We start from the raw sequence: 18,824 nt of genomic DNA, 5'->3' as shown, positions 1-18,824 counted from the left end.
AAAAAAAAAAAAAAAAAGGAAGGAATCAAAAACAAACCTCAGGGAACCCCTTTGGAAAAGAATAAGTTGGTTTGGTTGAGGAGGAGGCTATCAAAAAATGGTGAGAATGTGCTTTTGGTAAGCGCTTGAGCTTCGGCTGACTTGTGTGGTTTCTATATAGTCATTAGTCACGCACGAGGTCCAAAAAGCTGGGTAGGTGTGAGGATGTGATCGGCTATTTTTTATTTATTTTACTTTTCCTAATAAAAAAGCCACGTCACCATAACTGAAGATACTAGACTTTTCCTAAACTTTTGACTCTTAATCTGGCTTAACTCATAAACCAGATAAGATTTTAATTGGACCAAATATTGTAAAATTCTGGCTCATATTTTTTGACGATAGATTTTATTAGATTTGGTACCAAAACGATATGTCGATGTAAATCTTTTTTTTTTTGTGATCAAGCATAACTTCTTTGGAGAAGAGAAGATCTTGATGTGTAATTTGTAGTAAATGTTTAATGGAAGATCAACGAACTAGAACGTTGTTGTTCAACTGTTATGTATATGGGCGACTATATTTCAAAATTTGCAATATTTATTCTCTTTAATTGGTGACATGATTTTTGTGTGTTTATACTACAAAAAAAGGAATACAAATATAACGACAGAACAATAATAATGTAATATATAAGAAACTTAAAAAATAGGCTGCATGCATCACGCATGGTGGGTATTTTTTTTTTTTTTTAGTCATACTCAATACTCATTTTGGCTTTAAAAATTAGACGGTAACTTTCTCACAAACATAATAAAGTCATAATTTGTTTAAATTATTTATACATCATATAACTCTAGTTACTCATCGATTCTTGGTAGTTTTCCTAAGTGGAAGGCAAATTAAATTTGTACACATAGAGGAAAACAAAATTCACAGTCACACTTGTGTCGTCTTCCGGTGAGTCACCTCACCTGTACTATCTATCATCAATTAATGGGACACCGAAGCAGGAATCAGTTCTTGGAAGTTCCATATATATATGATCAAGAAGTCAGAGACCCTTTCCCCGCCACAATACGTAAGCAGAGTGCCGTAACCATTTTTGCAACCAATTTTTTAGTAAATTTCCAAGCACTTAAGTGTGTAAGTTATTTTTCGTCATGTATCATGTTCATTTTAGCTGGTTAAAGACTAGACATTGAGGAGATGAAGCTGAAAATAAATTACCTTAGGTCTGCTTAGGTACCAAGATTTAGAAATCCACAACTACAGGTTGATTCAACCATTTCGAAGATAATATATATGGATGAGCGGTAGTCTATAAGCTCCCAGAGCATAGACAAAGCTCACAGAGCATGATGGAGTTAAAGGCATGTAGCCGAGGATGCAAAGGAGCTAAACCTATGGAAAAAATTGAAAAATTAATTGTACCTGAAAACATAAGTTCTTGTTATACTTTTTACAGCTGTAATATGAACAATAATGTACGTTGAGAGACTTGAAAAAGGGGTCTATTATAGAAGACTGAGTCGCAAGTGTGTAAAAAAGTAAAGCGGATGGAGGAAAAAATGAACTTGGAATGGAGTAGAGTTTCCGTTACTACAACCTAGGTTTACTATACTAGCTAGTTTTACATTAATATTTTTGTCTTTTCTCTGACAGCACTAATTGTGCATGGTAGTAGTTGTTTAAAAAAAAAAAGATGTTAGTTTAGGAAGAGGTAGCTTTGGAGTAAACTCTTCTATTCTATATTTCTCCGTCCTTGAAACTACATGGTAATATAACTTCAACTCTATCACATGGGTCAAGGGTCTCTGCACGCATAGTGGATGATTGTGCTGAAGTCTACAGTTGTACCTACTACTGTTGTTATTAACCCAATAATAACAAAAAAAAAGAGATCAAAAATAGTAAAGTACCAGCTGGTTTCACATTTAATTTGGAAAGGATTGCAACCACAAATGTAAACATCGTTTGCAAAAAAGAAGAATCGAGAGATTAACAAACAACACCATTAATAAGATATAAGATATGTAATATGGGGGGTATTAATTTGATTTGATACATATGACCTTTGGATCACGTATTCAAATATCTCCTTTGTGGTGGAAAGCGAGAGAGATGAATGAAAAAGCAAAAAAAAAGAAAAAAAAACAAATACTAAAAGGAAAGCAAAAGAAGTTTGGTGATCGGAATCAGAATCAAGAAATCACGCGTGTAATCTTCTCAAAGCATTCAAATTAATTACCCACTTTATTATAACGACGAATGGCATTTATTTATATTTTTGGCATCTAACGATATGTAAATTATATTATTCGTCGCAAATCTCACTTAATCTCTGTATTTTAAATAATATTTGCACTTTTAGAACTTAGTATTTAAATAGCCTTAAAATATACTCAAGAAATTTGGAAAAAAATAGTTAGTCGCAAGCAACAAATTATGTTTAAGTAATTGCTGTTAGGTACAACAAATATTCACCATCTCAATCTCAGTACCATACATTTTTAATTTTACTTTTAATTGTAATGTAAATGTATGAACACATTAAAACATTTCCATACTTGGCCTTCACTGCTTGTAGCCTTGTTTGTGCCCTCATATTAGATTTTTGCACTTCGGATCTCTTCTTTCTCAATCGCGCTGCTTCTTCGCTCTATCTCAAGTTCCGTTCCGTTCGTTCGTCGCCGGAGAGAAGCGGTAAGGTTTTCGTCCGATTTCATCTGCCTCTTTTTGATCATCTCGTTCCTCTCGATTTTTTTTGTTTGTTTGTTTTTGTTTTGAAACTAGGTTCCTTCCTTCATTCCTCGAGTTTTGTGATTTTCTTCTTTAGACTTTTCCTTTAGAAATCGAAATCGCTAGGGCTCTGTAAGATCTATGTGATCTGAGTTTACTATTGGCTAACGGATCCCGAGGAGTCGCTCCTCCTCGAATACGTCGTCGTTCTATTTCCTCCCTTTTTGTTTTTTGTTGTTGATACGAGCAGTTGAGTACTACTATTGGAAGCGTAACTAGATCGTCGTTGAACTGCTAGAACGATTTGGTTTTCTGGCTACTCGGAAGCGCGTTGCCGACAAAATCGTGTCGGCCGAATCGCTCAGAAAAGGCGAACGCATTCAGGTAAAATAAGTTACGGTTGAGTTTTCGAGCGAGTTCGTGCCGTTGGATTTGAGAACGCGTCGTCGACGAGCTAGTGCAGTGGTTCGCGTACGGTTGCGGAAGACTATAGTTCTAAGAGCGTAACACAAAAACTTTTCTGCATCTGAAATTCACTACTTGATTTTTAATTTTTTTTTTTTTTGGGGGGGGGGGGATTTCTCTGTTGATCTGGTGTTGACTCTTTGGTTAGATTTGTTATTTTGCTAATCGGTGAGCGAGTTTTATGATTTTTCAAAGAGGTTATTGATCTGATTTTGTTGTCATTTTGAGTATCAAAAGTTTCATGGTTGAGTGATTCTGAGCTGATCTAAATACGTTTTTTCTCTAATCTTTGTTGAAATAGGGGTGGAGGGAATCCTGCTGCAAGTGGTAGCTGTTTGATTCTGAGTGATTTTGTCACAGCAACATGAATATGCCGCTGTTGGATATTCAACCGCGAACATTGAAGTTTGAAGGTAAGACATTTGTGGACTAATTCTTACCAATTGCATAGGGATATTTTTTTGAGTTTAGTGACTAGACGTTGTGGTCCTTGTTTATAGTTTCTGATTTTTGTAAAGTATGGATATCATCATAGCTAGGGTGTTTGTTTTTAAAGCAAAGTGGCTGAATAATCATCTGTTTAGCAGAAAGCTATGTCCCGAGAGTCATCTTCCAGTTATGAGAATACAGAGGTTTCTGTATTTTCACTGCTTTTAAATTAGAAGTTTGTCATAGTGGTGCTATTGTTTATTGGTCTGTTCTCCTGCAAGATGAGTTGATTTGATGTTAATGTGGCTGTTGTTTTGAGGAATTTCCAAACTATTTCCTGCTGCTGGATTTGTATGTGGTCAAATTCTGTGATGTGCTTTCTTACCTCTCATTTTTATTCTGAGGATCCATAATAAATTGGAAGTTGTGAATGAAATATATTTGCCTTGGAATTGTTATCCTTGTAATACTACTAACTGGTTTCCTTTTTTGTAGTTGACCTGAAGAAGCAGAGTTCCTGCGTGGTACAGCTAACCAATACAACCCATCATTATGTTGCATTTAAGGTCTAAAGAACATTCTTCTCAGACTTCTTCTCTTTCTTTATGACTTCAGGATATCGAATATCTTAAAATGCTCTGAGAAAAAATGTATTTTTGTTCTGCATATTAAATCTAAATTAAATGTGTTATATTGGTTTTGATAGGTTAAAACCACATCACCAAAGAAGTACTGTGTACGTCCAAATGTTGGTGTTGTTGCACCAAAATCATCCTGTGAATTTACTGGTATTCCTATGTTTATATCCTTCCCAACATTGCATGAATTTCTTGCACCTACATTCTTAGGCCGATGTGATAAACTGTTGCATGATGTCTACGTGGGGCGGGGAATCAACTTGAATATATGCATAGATCTATCATTTGTGCCTTGGACTTGAACAGCGTTTAGACATTGTTTAAGTTCCTAGGTTTCCAGAGTTTGTTGTTCGAGAGTCTGAATGTATCTGCTCCTGCTGGAGTTACTAAAGTTACAAATTATTTCTCATTACGTGGAACTTGCGTTTTTGGTTTGTTTGAGCATTATAAGTTTTAAACTGGATGATGGATGGGCTCTTGCACCTTTCAATTCAGTCAATGTTTTCGGTTATTAAGGTTTATATGTTGTTTTTTTGTCCCAAATAAGTAAAAAGTTGTATATGTTGTTGATGCAGTCATTATGCAAGCTTTTAAAGAACCACCTCCAGATATGGTTTGCAAAGACAAATTCTTAATCCAGAGTACTGCTGTACCTGCGGAAACAACTGATGAAGACATCACAACTAGCATGGTAAGCATTCCAAGTTTCCAACACTTGTTGAGCTTCTCTATCCTGAATAGCAGTTATTTTGTCTGTCAAGTATATCTGTATGCTTATTTTTGTTCTTGGCAGTTTTCCAAAGCTGAAGGCAAACACATAGAGGAAAACAAACTCAGAGTCACTCTCGTACCGCCCTCTGACTCACCTGAACTATCTCCAATCAATGGGACACCGAAGCAGGGAGCAGTATTTGAAGATTCCATCCTTAAGGATCGTTTATATAGTCAATCAGAGACGCTTGCTCCACCACAATATGTAAGAAGATATTTTTGCCCTTTTCTCAACAGGTTTTTATGGTAATAGATGAAGACTGCAGAGTAATTGCTTAGCAGTATAGTTCTTTTCCACCATGTTCATTTTGCATACCCTATGGTGCAACAGGTAGTTTCTTATACTTGTTTATTTTCAAACTTTATTTTTCTAGGAGGGTGAGATTGTAAAAGAGCCTAGGGTGGTTGGACATGATGAGTTAAAGGCAGCCGACAAGCCACCACAAATGGGCACCGTGGATTTTATGGAAGATTTATACACTGCCAATGACTTGAAGGCAACTAAAGATAGTTACGATCCATCGAGGATGGCTAAAGAAACTGAATTCGATCCAATCAGGTCTCATAAGGATGCAGATGATGGAAGGAGGATTAAGGAATCACATAATTTGGACGCTCCCATGAAGAAGGCTATGGATCTACCTAGGGATCAAGGGTTTACGAATGGAATAACTTCAGTTGACAGTGTATCCTATCCTAAGGAACCAAAGATACCTACTAAAGAGAGAGATGTTGTCCAGCTGCACAAAACAGATGGTCAGCATGTCAAAGGGCTGGATGAAATTAAGTTGGTTAAAGACATTGAGGAGATGAAGCTGAAAGTAGATGCTCTTGAATCCAAGTTAAAACAGGTCTGGTCATCAAATTTAGAAATCCATAACTTCTGTGCTATCACTGTTACTGTGCTAAAGAGTTAAAATCTGGTGCAGGCTGATTCAACCATTTCGAAACTAATGGAGGAGCGGTCTATAAGCTCCCAACATAGACAAAGTTTGCAACATGAGCTGGTGAGAATACTAGTGACGAAACATAGCTGTTTCTTTCTCCTATAACCAAAACAGTTTCATAATAACAAAGTTTGTATTATGATATGATGCAGGCGGAACTGAGAACGAAGAAGATAGTGAAAGAAGTGCACATTGGGTTCCCTCTGCTGTATGTATGCATTGTGGCATTCATCAGCATTGTTATCGGGTATTGTCTGCGCACTTGACTGCTGGGTTCGGTCGTCGTTATATCATATCAATCAAGTGTGCAGTCGAAAATCTAGACGAAGAAGGGAAAAGGATTAGTTTGTCTGTTTGGGTTTTTTTGCTTTGTGGGAGAGTATGAATGATTCTCCGGCACATTTACGATGGATAATATAGACTGTATAGCGTTGGCGGTTAGTTAACAGAGGGACATATATGGTATGGGTGATTTGCTTTGTTTCTCTGCTCTTTTACTAATTTGAAGCAGTTTGTTGGATTTGTCTCTTCTGAGTTTCCCTTGCTCTTTTTTTGTGCTTTTTTTTATTGTCTGTTCTTTTTTATCGTCATCATATAGACTAGGGTTTATTCAATTTTAAGCATATGTACATTTATGTGGTTTAGTTTGGTTTATGCAATTTAGGTTTGGTTTGGTTGCATCTAATTCGGTTTTATATAAATAACCGAAAAAACTAATTACGGTTAAAAAAAAGTTAAACTTGTTAAGTAGTATCAGAGCATTGGAAATTACATCAGATAGAAGAACACAAATATAATTAATGGATCTTTTTCACATCTTGTTACGGTTAAAGTTGTAAGAATTATTGGTTGAACATAGAGGCAACGAGAGATGCGTGATACATGAAAACAAAAGACATGGCTCTAGAAAGGCAAAGCAACATGTAATATCTTCTTTTCTAAACTTTGAAGGGATATATGTCCAAGTTGCAGTGAATGATTCCCTTTAACCATGGAGAAAATCAATGAAATAATTGTGTTTCTTACCACACACTTTATCCTTGATTGTTTGCTTACCACAATTACAACTATTACCAAAATAATGTAAGTCACATAGCTTGCGACTCTTCTTCCATTTATGAATTTGTCATTATATATGCTCGTAATACATAATTCACCCACGAGTCCTCCATCAATTCCGCAATGTATATAAGTAAATACCAACGAAAGTTCCAAACTAAGCAATTTGTTTTTAACGATCCATTCTACAATATGACAAATATTTCCTTCCGTAGAAATAATCATGCATTTACTAAATAATTTAGTAACGTTTTCTTAAGGGTGATAACACATTTTTTTATGGAGCGCTCAACCTATCTTCGTTTATTGACTTCGCAAAATAGTTAATGGAGAAGGCAGAGTGACTCGTGAGCTTGGCAGATCCATTAGATGTTGTCAAGAAAAAGCAGAAAGTTCTTCCCTCTTCTTTAAGTCACCCATTAATTTCATATATATATGTATACACACATATATGTATACATGTTGCATTTAATTTATATACATATTAACACATCTATAAAAGAGAGCATAAGATTCAGAGAGATCTATAGAAAGAGAGCGAGAGAGAGAGAGAGAGAGAGAGATGGGTAGGCCTCCATGCTGTGACAAGATAGGGATCAAGAAAGGACCATGGACGCCTGAAGAAGACATCATTCTTGTTTCTTACATCCAAGAACATGGCCCTGGAAACTGGAGATCTGTTCCCACCAACACTGGTCATCATCTTTCTTATAACATATATGTTTTCTTCTAGTGTTTTTATTTTATTTTTTTTGTATGTGTCCTGATGTTTGTATCTTTGCTTTTAAAAGGGTTACTGAGATGCAGCAAAAGCTGTAGACTGAGATGGACAAATTATCTGAGACCTGGAATTAAACGCGGAAACTTTACTTCTCATGAGGAAGGAATGATCATTCACTTGCAAGCCTTATTGGGTAACAAGTAATCTAAGAACAAAAGCATCTAAATCTCTTCATCTTTTCAATAATGTTTTTGATTAATTATCTTGAAGATCACATATGAACCCTAAAATCGGCTTATTGTCTATTTGTGGATGTGGATTGGAAAAAAAAAGATGGGCGTCCATAGCTTCATATCTACCACAGAGAACGGATAATGATATCAAGAACTACTGGAACACACATTTGAAGAAGAAGCTCAACAAGTCAGAGTGTGACGCTGAGAGAAGCAGATCATCAGAGAACATCACGTTGCAAACTTCTGCCTCAAGAAACACCATTAAGCATAGATCTACCTATGCTTCAAGCACTGAAAACATTTCCCGCCTTCTTGAGGGTTGGATGAGAGCATCCCCAAAGAGTAGCGCAGCTAATCATCAGACGAACAGTCTCATCGATCATCAAAATCATCAGTCTCCATACGAACAGCTACAAGGTTCTTGGGAACAAGGTCATCATAGCAAAATAAGAAGCAATGGGGATGATCATCAGGACTTTGGTGTTGGTCCAAAGATTTCAGCTGAGAATAACATCGGTGGTGATCATGAAGATGGTGGTGATGATGATGATGAGGATCATAATAATGCTGCTACTCCACCATTGACATTTATTGAGAAATGGCTTTTGGAGGAAACAAACACTGGGGTTCAAATGGAAGAGATGAACCACTTGATGGAGCTCTCTAATATGCTTTAATTGTGACCTATTCTCCTTTATTTTTTCTTTTCCCTTGTGAATCTTATTAAATGAGACTGCTAATTTTTATATAGAAAAATAAAGAAACCAAAAGACATAATATCACATGTTTATTGGTTTCTCTAAGATATATCATATACTATGTAGTTAAAATGCTCACTGCATAAGTTGTAACTAATCTAAACTTGTTTACTACTCATTTATATGAATAAAATCCAGCCTAATTAGACTCTCATGATTATAAGTATGATTAGAGAGCTTATGCTCGCAAATCGCATCAGTTTGAGCAACGTTAATAGAATGTGAAAAAATCTTGGGAACTCGATCGTGTTGCCATATAGTCCATAAAAAACAAGATGGATGAGGACTTGAGGAGATGTATTAAAAGCTTTATTTCATACATACAGAAAAATGAATCAGAAAAAATAATGAATTAGAGAAATGTAGGACCTCCATAGCTAATTAAGGATGGATAAGTGTAAATGAAAGAGATGAAGCCACACGTAATTATCGCTCTGGTAAGTCACAATCTTCTTCTCTCTCAAACTTGTTGAGAATTTAGCATTGATTTATTAAATACACAATGCATTATCCTTCTTCCGTTTACATATATATATACAATTCTCTCCATGAAAAGAATTAAATACAACTATGGCCCTTAATGACGACGTCTGAGCTCTCTCTCTAGGTATTGTAGCACTGGACAACCAAATAAAGCTATCGTTTACGGCTCCTAATCTCACTACGTAGGGCCGCTAATAATAATGATAACTAAATCCATTAAAAATTAACAATCAAATGCGAAGTCAAAAATGATCAACAAAGAAAGTGAGTATAAAAAAAGATGTTAACAACAAACATATTTTTACCATGGTAAAAAGTGTTATATATATTATTTATTTTGTGTTTAAATGGTTTCTCATCAAATCATAACAATTGTTTAATCGCCAACTAAGCCATATTTTTTGTTTTTTTTTGTTGTTGTACAGTATTATCCATACAAGAAAAGATTCATACAACTACACTAATTTGTTTTTAGTTATTCAACAAATACCCTAATAAAATAAATTATATTCCTATTTTTTTTTTGTTTAAAAAAGTGTCTACACACAAAACCTTTCATATCAAAATTGCAACTTTCGGCAGCCGTTTTTGGAATCAGTAGCCGTCCCTCTTTCCCCACATCTTCTTCACTTTCAATCTTTTTTTTNAGAATGTGAAAAAATCTTGGGAACTCGATCGTGTTGCCATATAGTCCATAAAAAACAAGATGGATGAGGACTTGAGGAGATGTATTAAAAGCTTTATTTCATACATACAGAAAAATGAATCAGAAAAAATAATGAATTAGAGAAATGTAGGACCTCCATAGCTAATTAAGGATGGATAAGTGTAAATGAAAGAGATGAAGCCACACGTAATTATCGCTCTGGTAAGTCACAATCTTCTTCTCTCTCAAACTTGTTGAGAATTTAGCATTGATTTATTAAATACACAATGCATTATCCTTCTTCCGTTTACATATATATATACAATTCTCTCCATGAAAAGAATTAAATACAACTATGGCCCTTAATGACGACGTCTGAGCTCTCTCTCTAGGTATTGTAGCACTGGACAACCAAATAAAGCTATCGTTTACGGCTCCTAATCTCACTACGTAGGGCCGCTAATAATAATGATAACTAAATCCATTAAAAATTAACAATCAAATGCGAAGTCAAAAATGATCAACAAAGAAAGTGAGTATAAAAAAAGATGTTAACAACAAACATATTTTTACCATGGTAAAAAGTGTTATATATATTATTTATTTTGTGTTTAAATGGTTTCTCATCAAATCATAACAATTGTTTAATCGCCAACTAAGCCATATTTTTTGTTTTTTTTTGTTGTTGTACAGTATTATCCATACAAGAAAAGATTCATACAACTACACTAATTTGTTTTTAGTTATTCAACAAATACCCTAATAAAATAAATTATATTCCTATTTTTTTTTTGTTTAAAAAAGTGTCTACACACAAAACCTTTCATATCAAAATTGCAACTTTCGGCAGCCGTTTTTGGAATCAGTAGCCGTCCCTCTTTCCCCACATCTTCTTCACTTTCAATCTTTTTTTTTTTTTTGGGGTGAATACTTCACTTTCAATCTTTGCCTAACCTATTTAATTATTATTCGTAAGAAAACAAACAAAAAAAAAATATATTACGACTTTAATACCAATATATTACGACTTTTTTTGTTCTTTTTCTGAAGTCAGTTTCGACTATGTATGTTAATCCCCACTGTGGTTCGGTCGATATCGATTAAATAGAAATAGATCGATGGCAACTCATTCAATAATGTCTAAATTTATTAATTTTAAAATTTAGTGATTGAATTGTGAAGACTACGTGCAGCAGTCCTTGCTGGGTCTCTTTTTTTGGTTTTTTTTAAAAAAAAAATATATATTCCTTATATACTACAAGCGAATGGGATCATCAATGTTGTTTTCTGGGAACGTCTCTCTCAAAAAACACAACTTTACTTACTTATATTTTTTTGGAATTTTCACCGTCAACTCTGTTATTCAAACTCCGATCCCAATATATACTCTGTTACTTCCTATGTCTCTGGTGATCCTCTTATGATTTTTAAAAAGGTTAGATTTTTATTATACTGAAGAGCTTACTTTTGTTGATCATATAGATCTATCTATCTATATATAAACTTAGAGCTTTGGTGGATCTTTCATTCTAATTTTTTTGACTTGTGCTCAAATTTGTAAGTTGAGCTGTCCATTCTTCTTTTAGATCTCTTTTTTTTTTTTTTTTTTTTGGGGTGGCAATCTTTTTGTAGGAGGAATCTAGTTTTGCTTCAATTGCTGACTTGAGAAAAATATTGATCTTCCTGTAACTGGAGAAACATACTAATTAAGGACCAATATCTGTATGTCTTGCTTTGATTCTGTTTTTGGTCAACTTCCTGTTCTTGTCTCTGTTTTTTTTTTTTTTTTTGTAAATCGGATTGGATTCTTGAAATTAGCTGTCACGAATCAGGCTCTGTCATTGTGTACTTTCAAAGTTTGTTTCATTATCTCTTGCTGTATTCAAGAAACCCTCCCGAAGGCTTGGATTATGATATCTCATATCCTTTTTGAGTAGAATCTTTGATATCATTAATTCAATATTTTGTTTTTTCTCATTGATGCAGATTTGAAGCCTGATTGATTCTTGATCTTATGTTTCTACAAGAAGATGGCTACTAGACAAATGTCTGCAGTCAAATCACAGATGGGTTCCCGGAGTTTCACTAGAGCTTTGGCTTTTGCCTTTAATGAGTGGCTACTGATGTTGATGCTCTTTGTCAACTCCATATTCTCCTACGTGATCGCTAGGTTTGCAGATTACTCTGAGCTTCAGTCTCCATGTTTGATGTGTTCAAATCTTGATCATATTCTCGGGAGGACTAAACATTTGAAGAAACCTCATTGGGATATGATCTGCTCTAAACACAAATCAGAAATCTCGTCGTTGGTTTACTGTCACGCTCATGGGAAGCTTGTTGATGTCCGGGGAATGTGCGAGACTTGTCTTTTCTCCTTTGCTACAACCAATAAGTCAAACGCTGAAACTTACAGATTGTTGGTTGGTAAATTGGGTGATAATTCTTACTTTGGATCCAAGACTGATCGAAGCACAAATCCAAATTGCTCTAAACTTACAGATTGTACATGTTGTAATCAGCTTTGGGGGACTCAAACCGCTGCTGCTACTCAGGTGGCTGAACGAGAAATGCTACCCAAGTTTGGTTTACTTAGTAAAGTGAGAACTGGGAAGCAGTCTACGCCCAAGAAAAGTGTCAGGTTCAATCATTTGCCTGATGTTGGGTACACTGAGCTCAAGATTCATCCAGATACTGAATCAGAAGCTGTATTTCCAGATAATGAACCAAAGCAAGAATCTTCACTCAGTGATATGCCTCATGTTGGGTTCAATGAGCCCAAGATTGGTTTGGTTGGTGTTTTGAGAACCGAGGAACAATCTACACCCAAGAAAAATGTTAGGTTCAATCATTTGCCTGATGTGGGGTACTCTGAGCTTAAAGTTCATTCAGATACTGAATCAGAAGCTGTATTTTCAGAAGATGAAGGTGTCATCGTTAAAGAAGAGGGTCATAAGTTTCATACCGTGGATCTTCAGACTCCTCCAATTATCACCTTGCCTTATGATTTGGCTACCGACAAGCTGCTGAACCTCGATTTCCATTTGGAGCCTCTGACCACTCAAAATGACCAAGAGGAAGTTCAGTTGCAAGAGATCAATTGGAGAACTTATTCCTCATTTCCTAAGTTTATTCCAGTTGATGGTGTGCCTGAAACACCAGAGAAGGTGTTGAAGGAGGAAGAGATCATTTCTTCAGATGATCTTTTCTTAACATCACGCGCCAAAGAACATTTTGCAGCTGTTTCAAAGGAGAAAGAAGAGACAATTCGCCTCCACGATATTACTTCAACACCAGATTTCATGGAACATCCTGAGAATGCCTCTGTAATGGAGGAGACTGAGCTTCTTTGCCTTAATGATGTTACTTCAACATCATGCGCCATGAAACATTCTGAAGTTTTTCTAAAGGGCAATGAAGAGCCAATTCACGTCCAAGATATATCTTTAACACCAGAGTTTAAGGAAAATCCTGCACATGCCTCTGTAATGGAAGAGACTGAGCTTATTTGCCTCAATGATGTTACTTCAACATCACGCACCATGGAACATTCTGCAGCTGTTTTAAAGGAGAATGAAGAACCAATTCACCTTCACGATACTACTTTAACATCAGATTCTATGGAGAATCCTGAAAATGCTTCCTTAACGGAAGAGACTGAGCTTATCTGCCTCAATGATGTTACTTCAACATCACACACGATGGAATATTCTGCAGCTGTTTCAAAGGAGAAAGAAGAGCCGATTCACCGCCAAGATATTTCTTTAACGTCAGATTTGAAGGAAAATCCTGCAAATGTCTCCTTAAAGGAAGAGACTGAGCTTATTTGCCTCAATGATGTTACTTCAACATCAAAGACTGCTGAAACTCCTGAAGATGTCTTTAAAGGAATTGAACTTATGCCCCTCCATGATGTTTCTCTAGACGAGGTTCCTGAATCACTCACTCCAAATGAAACCTCTGTTGAGATGTCGAGGGAGAGGGACACAGACCAAGCTGATATTACCTCCCTGGAATCTGAATATATAGTTGTACCATCTCCAAATTCCATCGAAAACTGTAAGTTTAAACTCCCATGGAATGCAATGACTCTTTGTTTTCTTCTCCAGTAAGCTTTATAGCTTTGGATCTCTAATCAGGCAAATGAATTTTCATATCAGGTGTATCAGACAACAGGGAAATGCAAGAGACATCTCTTACAGGCTCTTTATTGTCTGAAATGGCTCCACGGAACGTCGCTTCTCACACACAAGCAGCTATTAATGAGTCAGAATCTTCTTCATTCAACTCAATGTCGGTGGCAGCTGAAACAAACCAATATTCAGGGGAGTTACTGGATCTTGCGGATGCATACAATATCGTTGTAGGTAATGAGAGCAACAACGATAGTAATGGAAGAGAACAAATAGAGAACTGGATGAAGAAAGATACATCTAGAGTTAGCGAAGACCTGAAAGCACTTCTTACTCAAATATCAGCTTCTCGTGGGATAGAGTTTTTGTCGCCAAGAGATGTAAGCCCCAAGATATCTGTTAACAGTAGTGATCAGGATACAAAGAACCTAGATCATGATATGCAGCTGCTAATTCAGAAGAGAATGCTCGAAAGGAACGAGAGCAACTTATCTTTGGAAGGAGTTTCTGTGAGTGAAATCGAGGGAGAAAGTGAGAGTGATCGGTTGAAAAGGCAGGTTGATTACGACAGGAAACTGCTGACTGGTTTATATAAAGAATTGGAGGAAGAAAGAAGCGCTTCAGCGGTTGCTACAAACCAAGCAATGGCTATGATTACGAGGTTGCAGGAAGAGAAAGCGTCGTTCCAAATGGAAGCTTTGCAGAACCTGAGGATGATGGAAGAGCAAGCGGAGTATGATATGGAAGCAATACAGAGATTGAATGATTTACTTGTTGAGAGAGAAAAAGTTATTCAAGATTTAGAAGCTGAGATTGAATACTTCCGGGACCAGACCCCGCAGAAGAAGGATAAGCTAGATGTTGCAGAACAGGTCACTGAAATGGATTCGCCTAGTGAGGGAATGAGCAACAAGATACAGAGTTGTTTAGTTGGGTTTGAAGAAGAGAGATTATATATCACTAGTTGTTTGGAGAAGATTGAAAACAGAGTAACTGGCGAGGCTCATGGCGATAATCTACCAGCAGAAGAATCTGTTTCTGAGCTACAGGAGAGAGTAGAGAGGCTGAAGGGAGATTTATACTTCCTAGAACAGGTTATGAACTCTCTCGGGCACGGGAATGAAGGCATGCAATTTGTCAAGGAAATAGCTTCCCATTTGCAAACTCTGCGGACTCTCAGCATGAAAAGACAAGAACACACAGAGAGTTGATGCCGCGTAACAACCTTCACAAAGGTATGTTCTTTCTGCTTTTTGATTTATTTTGTTCATTTGGGTTTTCCAAATCACTTTTATTGCTAAAATATACAAATGTTCTTTTTTATGTGTTAGATTTATTTGTGGAGAGGATATTGTAGAGGAATCTAAAAGAAGTTCACGAGTGGTAAAAAAAAAGCTTAAAGAAAGTGTACAGAATCGTCTTCATGGCCTTTCCCTCTCGTATACCGAATTTTTTACAGTTTCATTTTCGGGTTTGGTGTTCATAATTTCTTGTGGGGGTTGTCACATTCTTTGTGTTTATTTTACATTTTTCTTATAGATTTTGAGTGAAGAGTGAATGTGGGTTGTTCTGAAGTTCTCATTTGAACTTCTTTTTTTTTTTTAGTTAGGTTGATACTTTTGTTTAGCATGTCAAAAGAGTCATGCAACTTTGTTAAAATTGTTGTACATTTCTTGGTTATACGGATGTTAAATTCATAATTCTGTGTTGTGTGTTGGAAAAAAAAATGTTAAAAGTATAGAAACTTGGATTTGGAAAATTATAGAAAGAATTGATGGAGTCATAGTACAAATTTACAAATGATAGTTCAAAGACAAAAAGAAAAGCAAAACCCTAATATCTAATGTTTTTTGTTTTGTTTTGTTAAGGTAATATATATCTAAAATATTTTAACTCTTTGTCTTTTGGAGAAAAAAGGTTTAAGAATAACATGTAAGACCTCCATGCATCTTTTCTCACTTCTTCTTTTAGTTTTAAACATCAATAATCCGTTCTCCTCTGTCTTAACCAACTCCTTAATTAATCTGTCTTAAGTTTCTTTAACTTCTACAACACGTCTTTAGCCCTCAGCCATATTTGTATCATGCTTCCTCTCACTCTTGCACAAATCCATCTCTCACTTCTATGCTTAGTTGGAAGATTGTATCACAGAGCATGCCACAGCTTGTGCCCAATGTCTCAGCCTCATTTTAACCAGTTGAGGACTATCTCCTGAAAATTTATACAATACAACATTTAAATTAAACACCATCATATATACACCTGAGTGAAAAAGTTAGGTTGCTATGTTTATATGTCGACGTCTTAAACGTTGTATGCTAAGGGAAATAGTGAAAATACGTATTATATACCTGGGGACATAACTTTCAAAGAATCAGAGTCGCTTTTAGGACTACCGAAAGAGGAGGAACGGTCTCCAAGGGTAGTAGGTCTGGAGGATGAAGAAGATCCACCAGTACTGCCTGGTGTAGAAACAGGCGAGATCTGACGAGTCACAGCAAAGTAAAGGTCCAATGCAGGCAAAGTAGTTGTAAGTTGTTGCCCTTGTTCCTCGTTAAACCCGAACCCTAACTCAATAGAGCCTTTGAGCTCACTCAAGTCCTCGTCCGTCAAGTCTTCACCTCCTTCGTTATGCTTCTCAAGGTGAAGCATCTGGCGACGGCGACGCTCCCATGCGACGTCTCTTTTTGTCTCTAACATGGAGAGTTGCTTCGAGAGACGTTTTTTAGCCTTAACTCTCGGTGGTTCCAGTGGCATCTTTTGAAGCTCTTCTACTTCACTATCGTAGAGCGATGAGGACGATGAGGTTGATAAACTCAATGCTTCTCCAACCCTCACCATTGTTCTCTGTTGGTAATATTAGAACTATCAGGCACGTTTATGATTATATATCACAAGATGTTAAACCTTTTGTGCCTTCTTGTACAAGTTAGGTCATATCTGCATTTTTTTTTTCTTTTTGTACAAGTTAGCTCATGTATGGAAGGAATCAGGGAACAATAAGAACTTGAATAACACAAGAAGTTGTGACAAGTTGAGGAAAGTGCTTTGAATATCTCTTACGTTTTTTTTTTGATGGTGCGGACCGTGCCGAGATGGAGCACGGCCGGCACAAAAGAGTAGTGTACAACGAAAGAGAGGAGATTGAATGATCCGAAGGATTTTTGTGAGAATCCAAGATATCTCTCTCCCTCGAAACGATTCTTCGAGGAAGAAGAAAAGGGCGAAGAAGTTTTTTCTGTTTGGTTAATTGTATGAATGTAGAGAAGAGATAGGGGTTTCTGGTGAACTTTAATGGTGGAATATTACAAAACACAGAGAAAAAACTGAGTTCTTGCAGTTTCTACCGCACATACTGTATTGTTTAAAAGTAGGGGTTTTTGGAATTTTCTTTTGCAAATAATGAGGGGATCCCACTGTTAAATGCCTGGGGGGAATCTGTAACTTGTTTTTTATTCTTTAGAGAATCCAAAAACAAACCTTTATGGTTTTTTTTGTTAGACTAACCAACTCTTCCTTTATTTAGGTTTTTAGTCAACGGCTCATCATCATGTTGTAAAAAACTTTTATTTGTTCGTCGTCTAAACAAGTGAAACACAAATACAAATACAAATACAAAAAAAAACATATATTTGATAAATGATCACTTAATTCACATCCAACAGACATGATTTATGTTACACAACTTTAGGAATCCAATAATCAAATAGAGCAAATACCCAATTCAAACTACGGTAAAACCTCTATAAATTAATAATATTGGGACCATGAAAATCTATTAATTTATAGAGGTTTTAATTTTTCGATAAATTGATAATTGGCTTTCCTAATTTGGTAAAAAAAATTAAAAATAAGATTTAATCGTTATAACTAATATTTTTATAATTCAATTACAAGGAAAATAATAATTATAATGTTTTGAATATAACACTCAAAGATTTTTATATAGTAAAAATATTAAAAATGAACTCTAATGAAAATTGATATGTATATATATACATATATCTAGATAATCTTATATAATTATTAATTTCTATTATTGATGGGACTATATATTTACAAAAGATTTTCAAAAAAATTATTATCTTATTATGTTATCGAATTGTGTCCAAAATTACACTAGTCCTATCTTGGGATCGGAAAAAAATATTAATTTATAGAGATCATTAATTTATCGAGTATTAATTTATAGACGTTATACTATAAACCGATTTTGTTTTATATTGGGTTAAAAATGTTAAAGTTAATGTGTCCCAATTTTTTCTAAACACTAGGTTTTAAAAAAAACAAAAAATAAAAATAAAAATAAAAACAAAACCAGAGCTGTATGAGAGTATGACTGTATCCGAATCAATTAGAACAAAAAAAAAAAAAAAAAAATCATAATTTGACGTTAAAACCCTAAACCGGGAAAGACCAGAATTGGACCAATCCTAAATCCTAAAATCTAAATGGTTTTGAAGAAAACTCTAAAAGGTACAGTGTCCTGTCCCAACTCCGTTCTCTTGAAAGTTGAAACGACGACTAGACCTTCTTTCTCTTCTCGATTTGTCTAAAAAAACGAAACGAAAAATGCAGCAGCAAGTGAGAAAATCTCGATCTCAATCTCAATCTCAATCTCAGGATCCTTGTCCTCAATTAAGTTTCGGGGTATGGTAATATAAATGTGTGCGAATAATTGTTTGATGTGGTGCGCAGGGGAGTAAGAGTGGATCTGAGATGGAGGTGACTTGGGAGGACCAGCAGAACATTAACACCTTCAGCCGTTTGAACAACAGATTCCACGACCTCGATGACGAAATCAAATCCGCCAAGGTTTT

At 35.6% G+C, this 18,824-nt stretch overlaps 6 protein-coding genes across 7 annotated transcripts in view; 4 read left to right on the top strand and 2 right to left on the bottom strand.

The window, feature by feature from the left end:
* LOC104739478 (superoxide dismutase [Cu-Zn] 1) overlaps positions 1-169 on the bottom strand; it is a 3,087-nt gene extending 2,918 nt beyond the window's left edge. The window contains exon 1 of the mRNA XM_010459846.2: positions 38-169. The gene's annotated coding sequence lies outside the window, so the exon portion shown is untranslated. The remainder of the gene's footprint in view (positions 1-37) is intronic.
* LOC104739476 (vesicle-associated protein 2-2) lies at positions 2,541-6,514 on the top strand. 2 transcript variants are annotated; one of them, XM_010459844.2, is made up of 9 exons: positions 2,541-2,685; positions 3,488-3,599; positions 4,111-4,181; positions 4,322-4,403; positions 4,829-4,944; positions 5,047-5,229; positions 5,399-5,875; positions 5,954-6,031; positions 6,124-6,514. In XM_010459844.2, the coding sequence occupies exons 2-9, from the start codon at positions 3,551-3,553 to the stop codon at positions 6,235-6,237; spliced, it is 1,170 nt and encodes a 389-aa protein (XP_010458146.1). In that variant the 5' UTR covers positions 2,541-2,685; positions 3,488-3,550; the 3' UTR covers positions 6,238-6,514. The 2 variants fall into 2 exon arrangements, with proteins under 2 accessions (XP_010458146.1, XP_010458147.1); XM_010459845.2 differs by lacking the exon at positions 2,541-2,685 and adding an exon at positions 2,801-3,105.
* LOC104739475 (myb-related protein 306-like) lies at positions 7,495-8,899 on the top strand. Its single transcript, XM_010459843.2, has 3 exons — positions 7,495-7,725; positions 7,822-7,951; positions 8,085-8,899. Exons 1-3 carry the CDS (start codon positions 7,593-7,595, stop codon positions 8,662-8,664), a joined length of 843 nt encoding a protein of 280 aa, XP_010458145.1. The 5' UTR covers positions 7,495-7,592; the 3' UTR covers positions 8,665-8,899.
* Positions 10,972-15,704, top strand: LOC104739474 (myosin-binding protein 1-like). Its single transcript, XM_010459841.2, has 4 exons — positions 10,972-11,309; positions 11,861-13,930; positions 14,032-15,239; positions 15,336-15,704. Exons 2-3 carry the CDS (start codon positions 11,905-11,907, stop codon positions 15,213-15,215), a joined length of 3,210 nt encoding a protein of 1,069 aa, XP_010458143.1. The 5' UTR covers positions 10,972-11,309; positions 11,861-11,904; the 3' UTR covers positions 15,216-15,239; positions 15,336-15,704.
* Positions 16,133-16,845, bottom strand: LOC104739473. Its single transcript, XM_010459840.1, has 2 exons — positions 16,356-16,845; positions 16,133-16,215 (listed from the first exon to the last, which is right to left on the bottom strand). The coding sequence occupies exons 1-2, from the start codon at positions 16,843-16,845 to the stop codon at positions 16,133-16,135; spliced, it is 573 nt and encodes a 190-aa protein (XP_010458142.1).
* LOC104739472 (probable prefoldin subunit 4) overlaps positions 18,473-18,824 on the top strand; it is a 1,693-nt gene continuing 1,341 nt past the window's right edge. The window contains exons 1-2 of the mRNA XM_010459839.2: positions 18,473-18,588; positions 18,703-18,819. Of these exons, the coding sequence (XP_010458141.1) occupies positions 18,577-18,588; positions 18,703-18,819 (129 nt within the window). The 5' untranslated portion in view covers positions 18,473-18,576. The remainder of the gene's footprint in view (positions 18,589-18,702; positions 18,820-18,824) is intronic.

This window comes from Camelina sativa, chromosome 14 (genome assembly GCF_000633955.1).
Source record: "Camelina sativa cultivar DH55 chromosome 14, Cs, whole genome shotgun sequence".
Lineage (NCBI taxonomy): Eukaryota > Viridiplantae > Streptophyta > Magnoliopsida > Brassicales > Brassicaceae > Camelina > Camelina sativa.
Note: the sequence above shows the minus strand (reverse complement) of the source record. Positions and strands in the feature narration are given on the sequence as shown.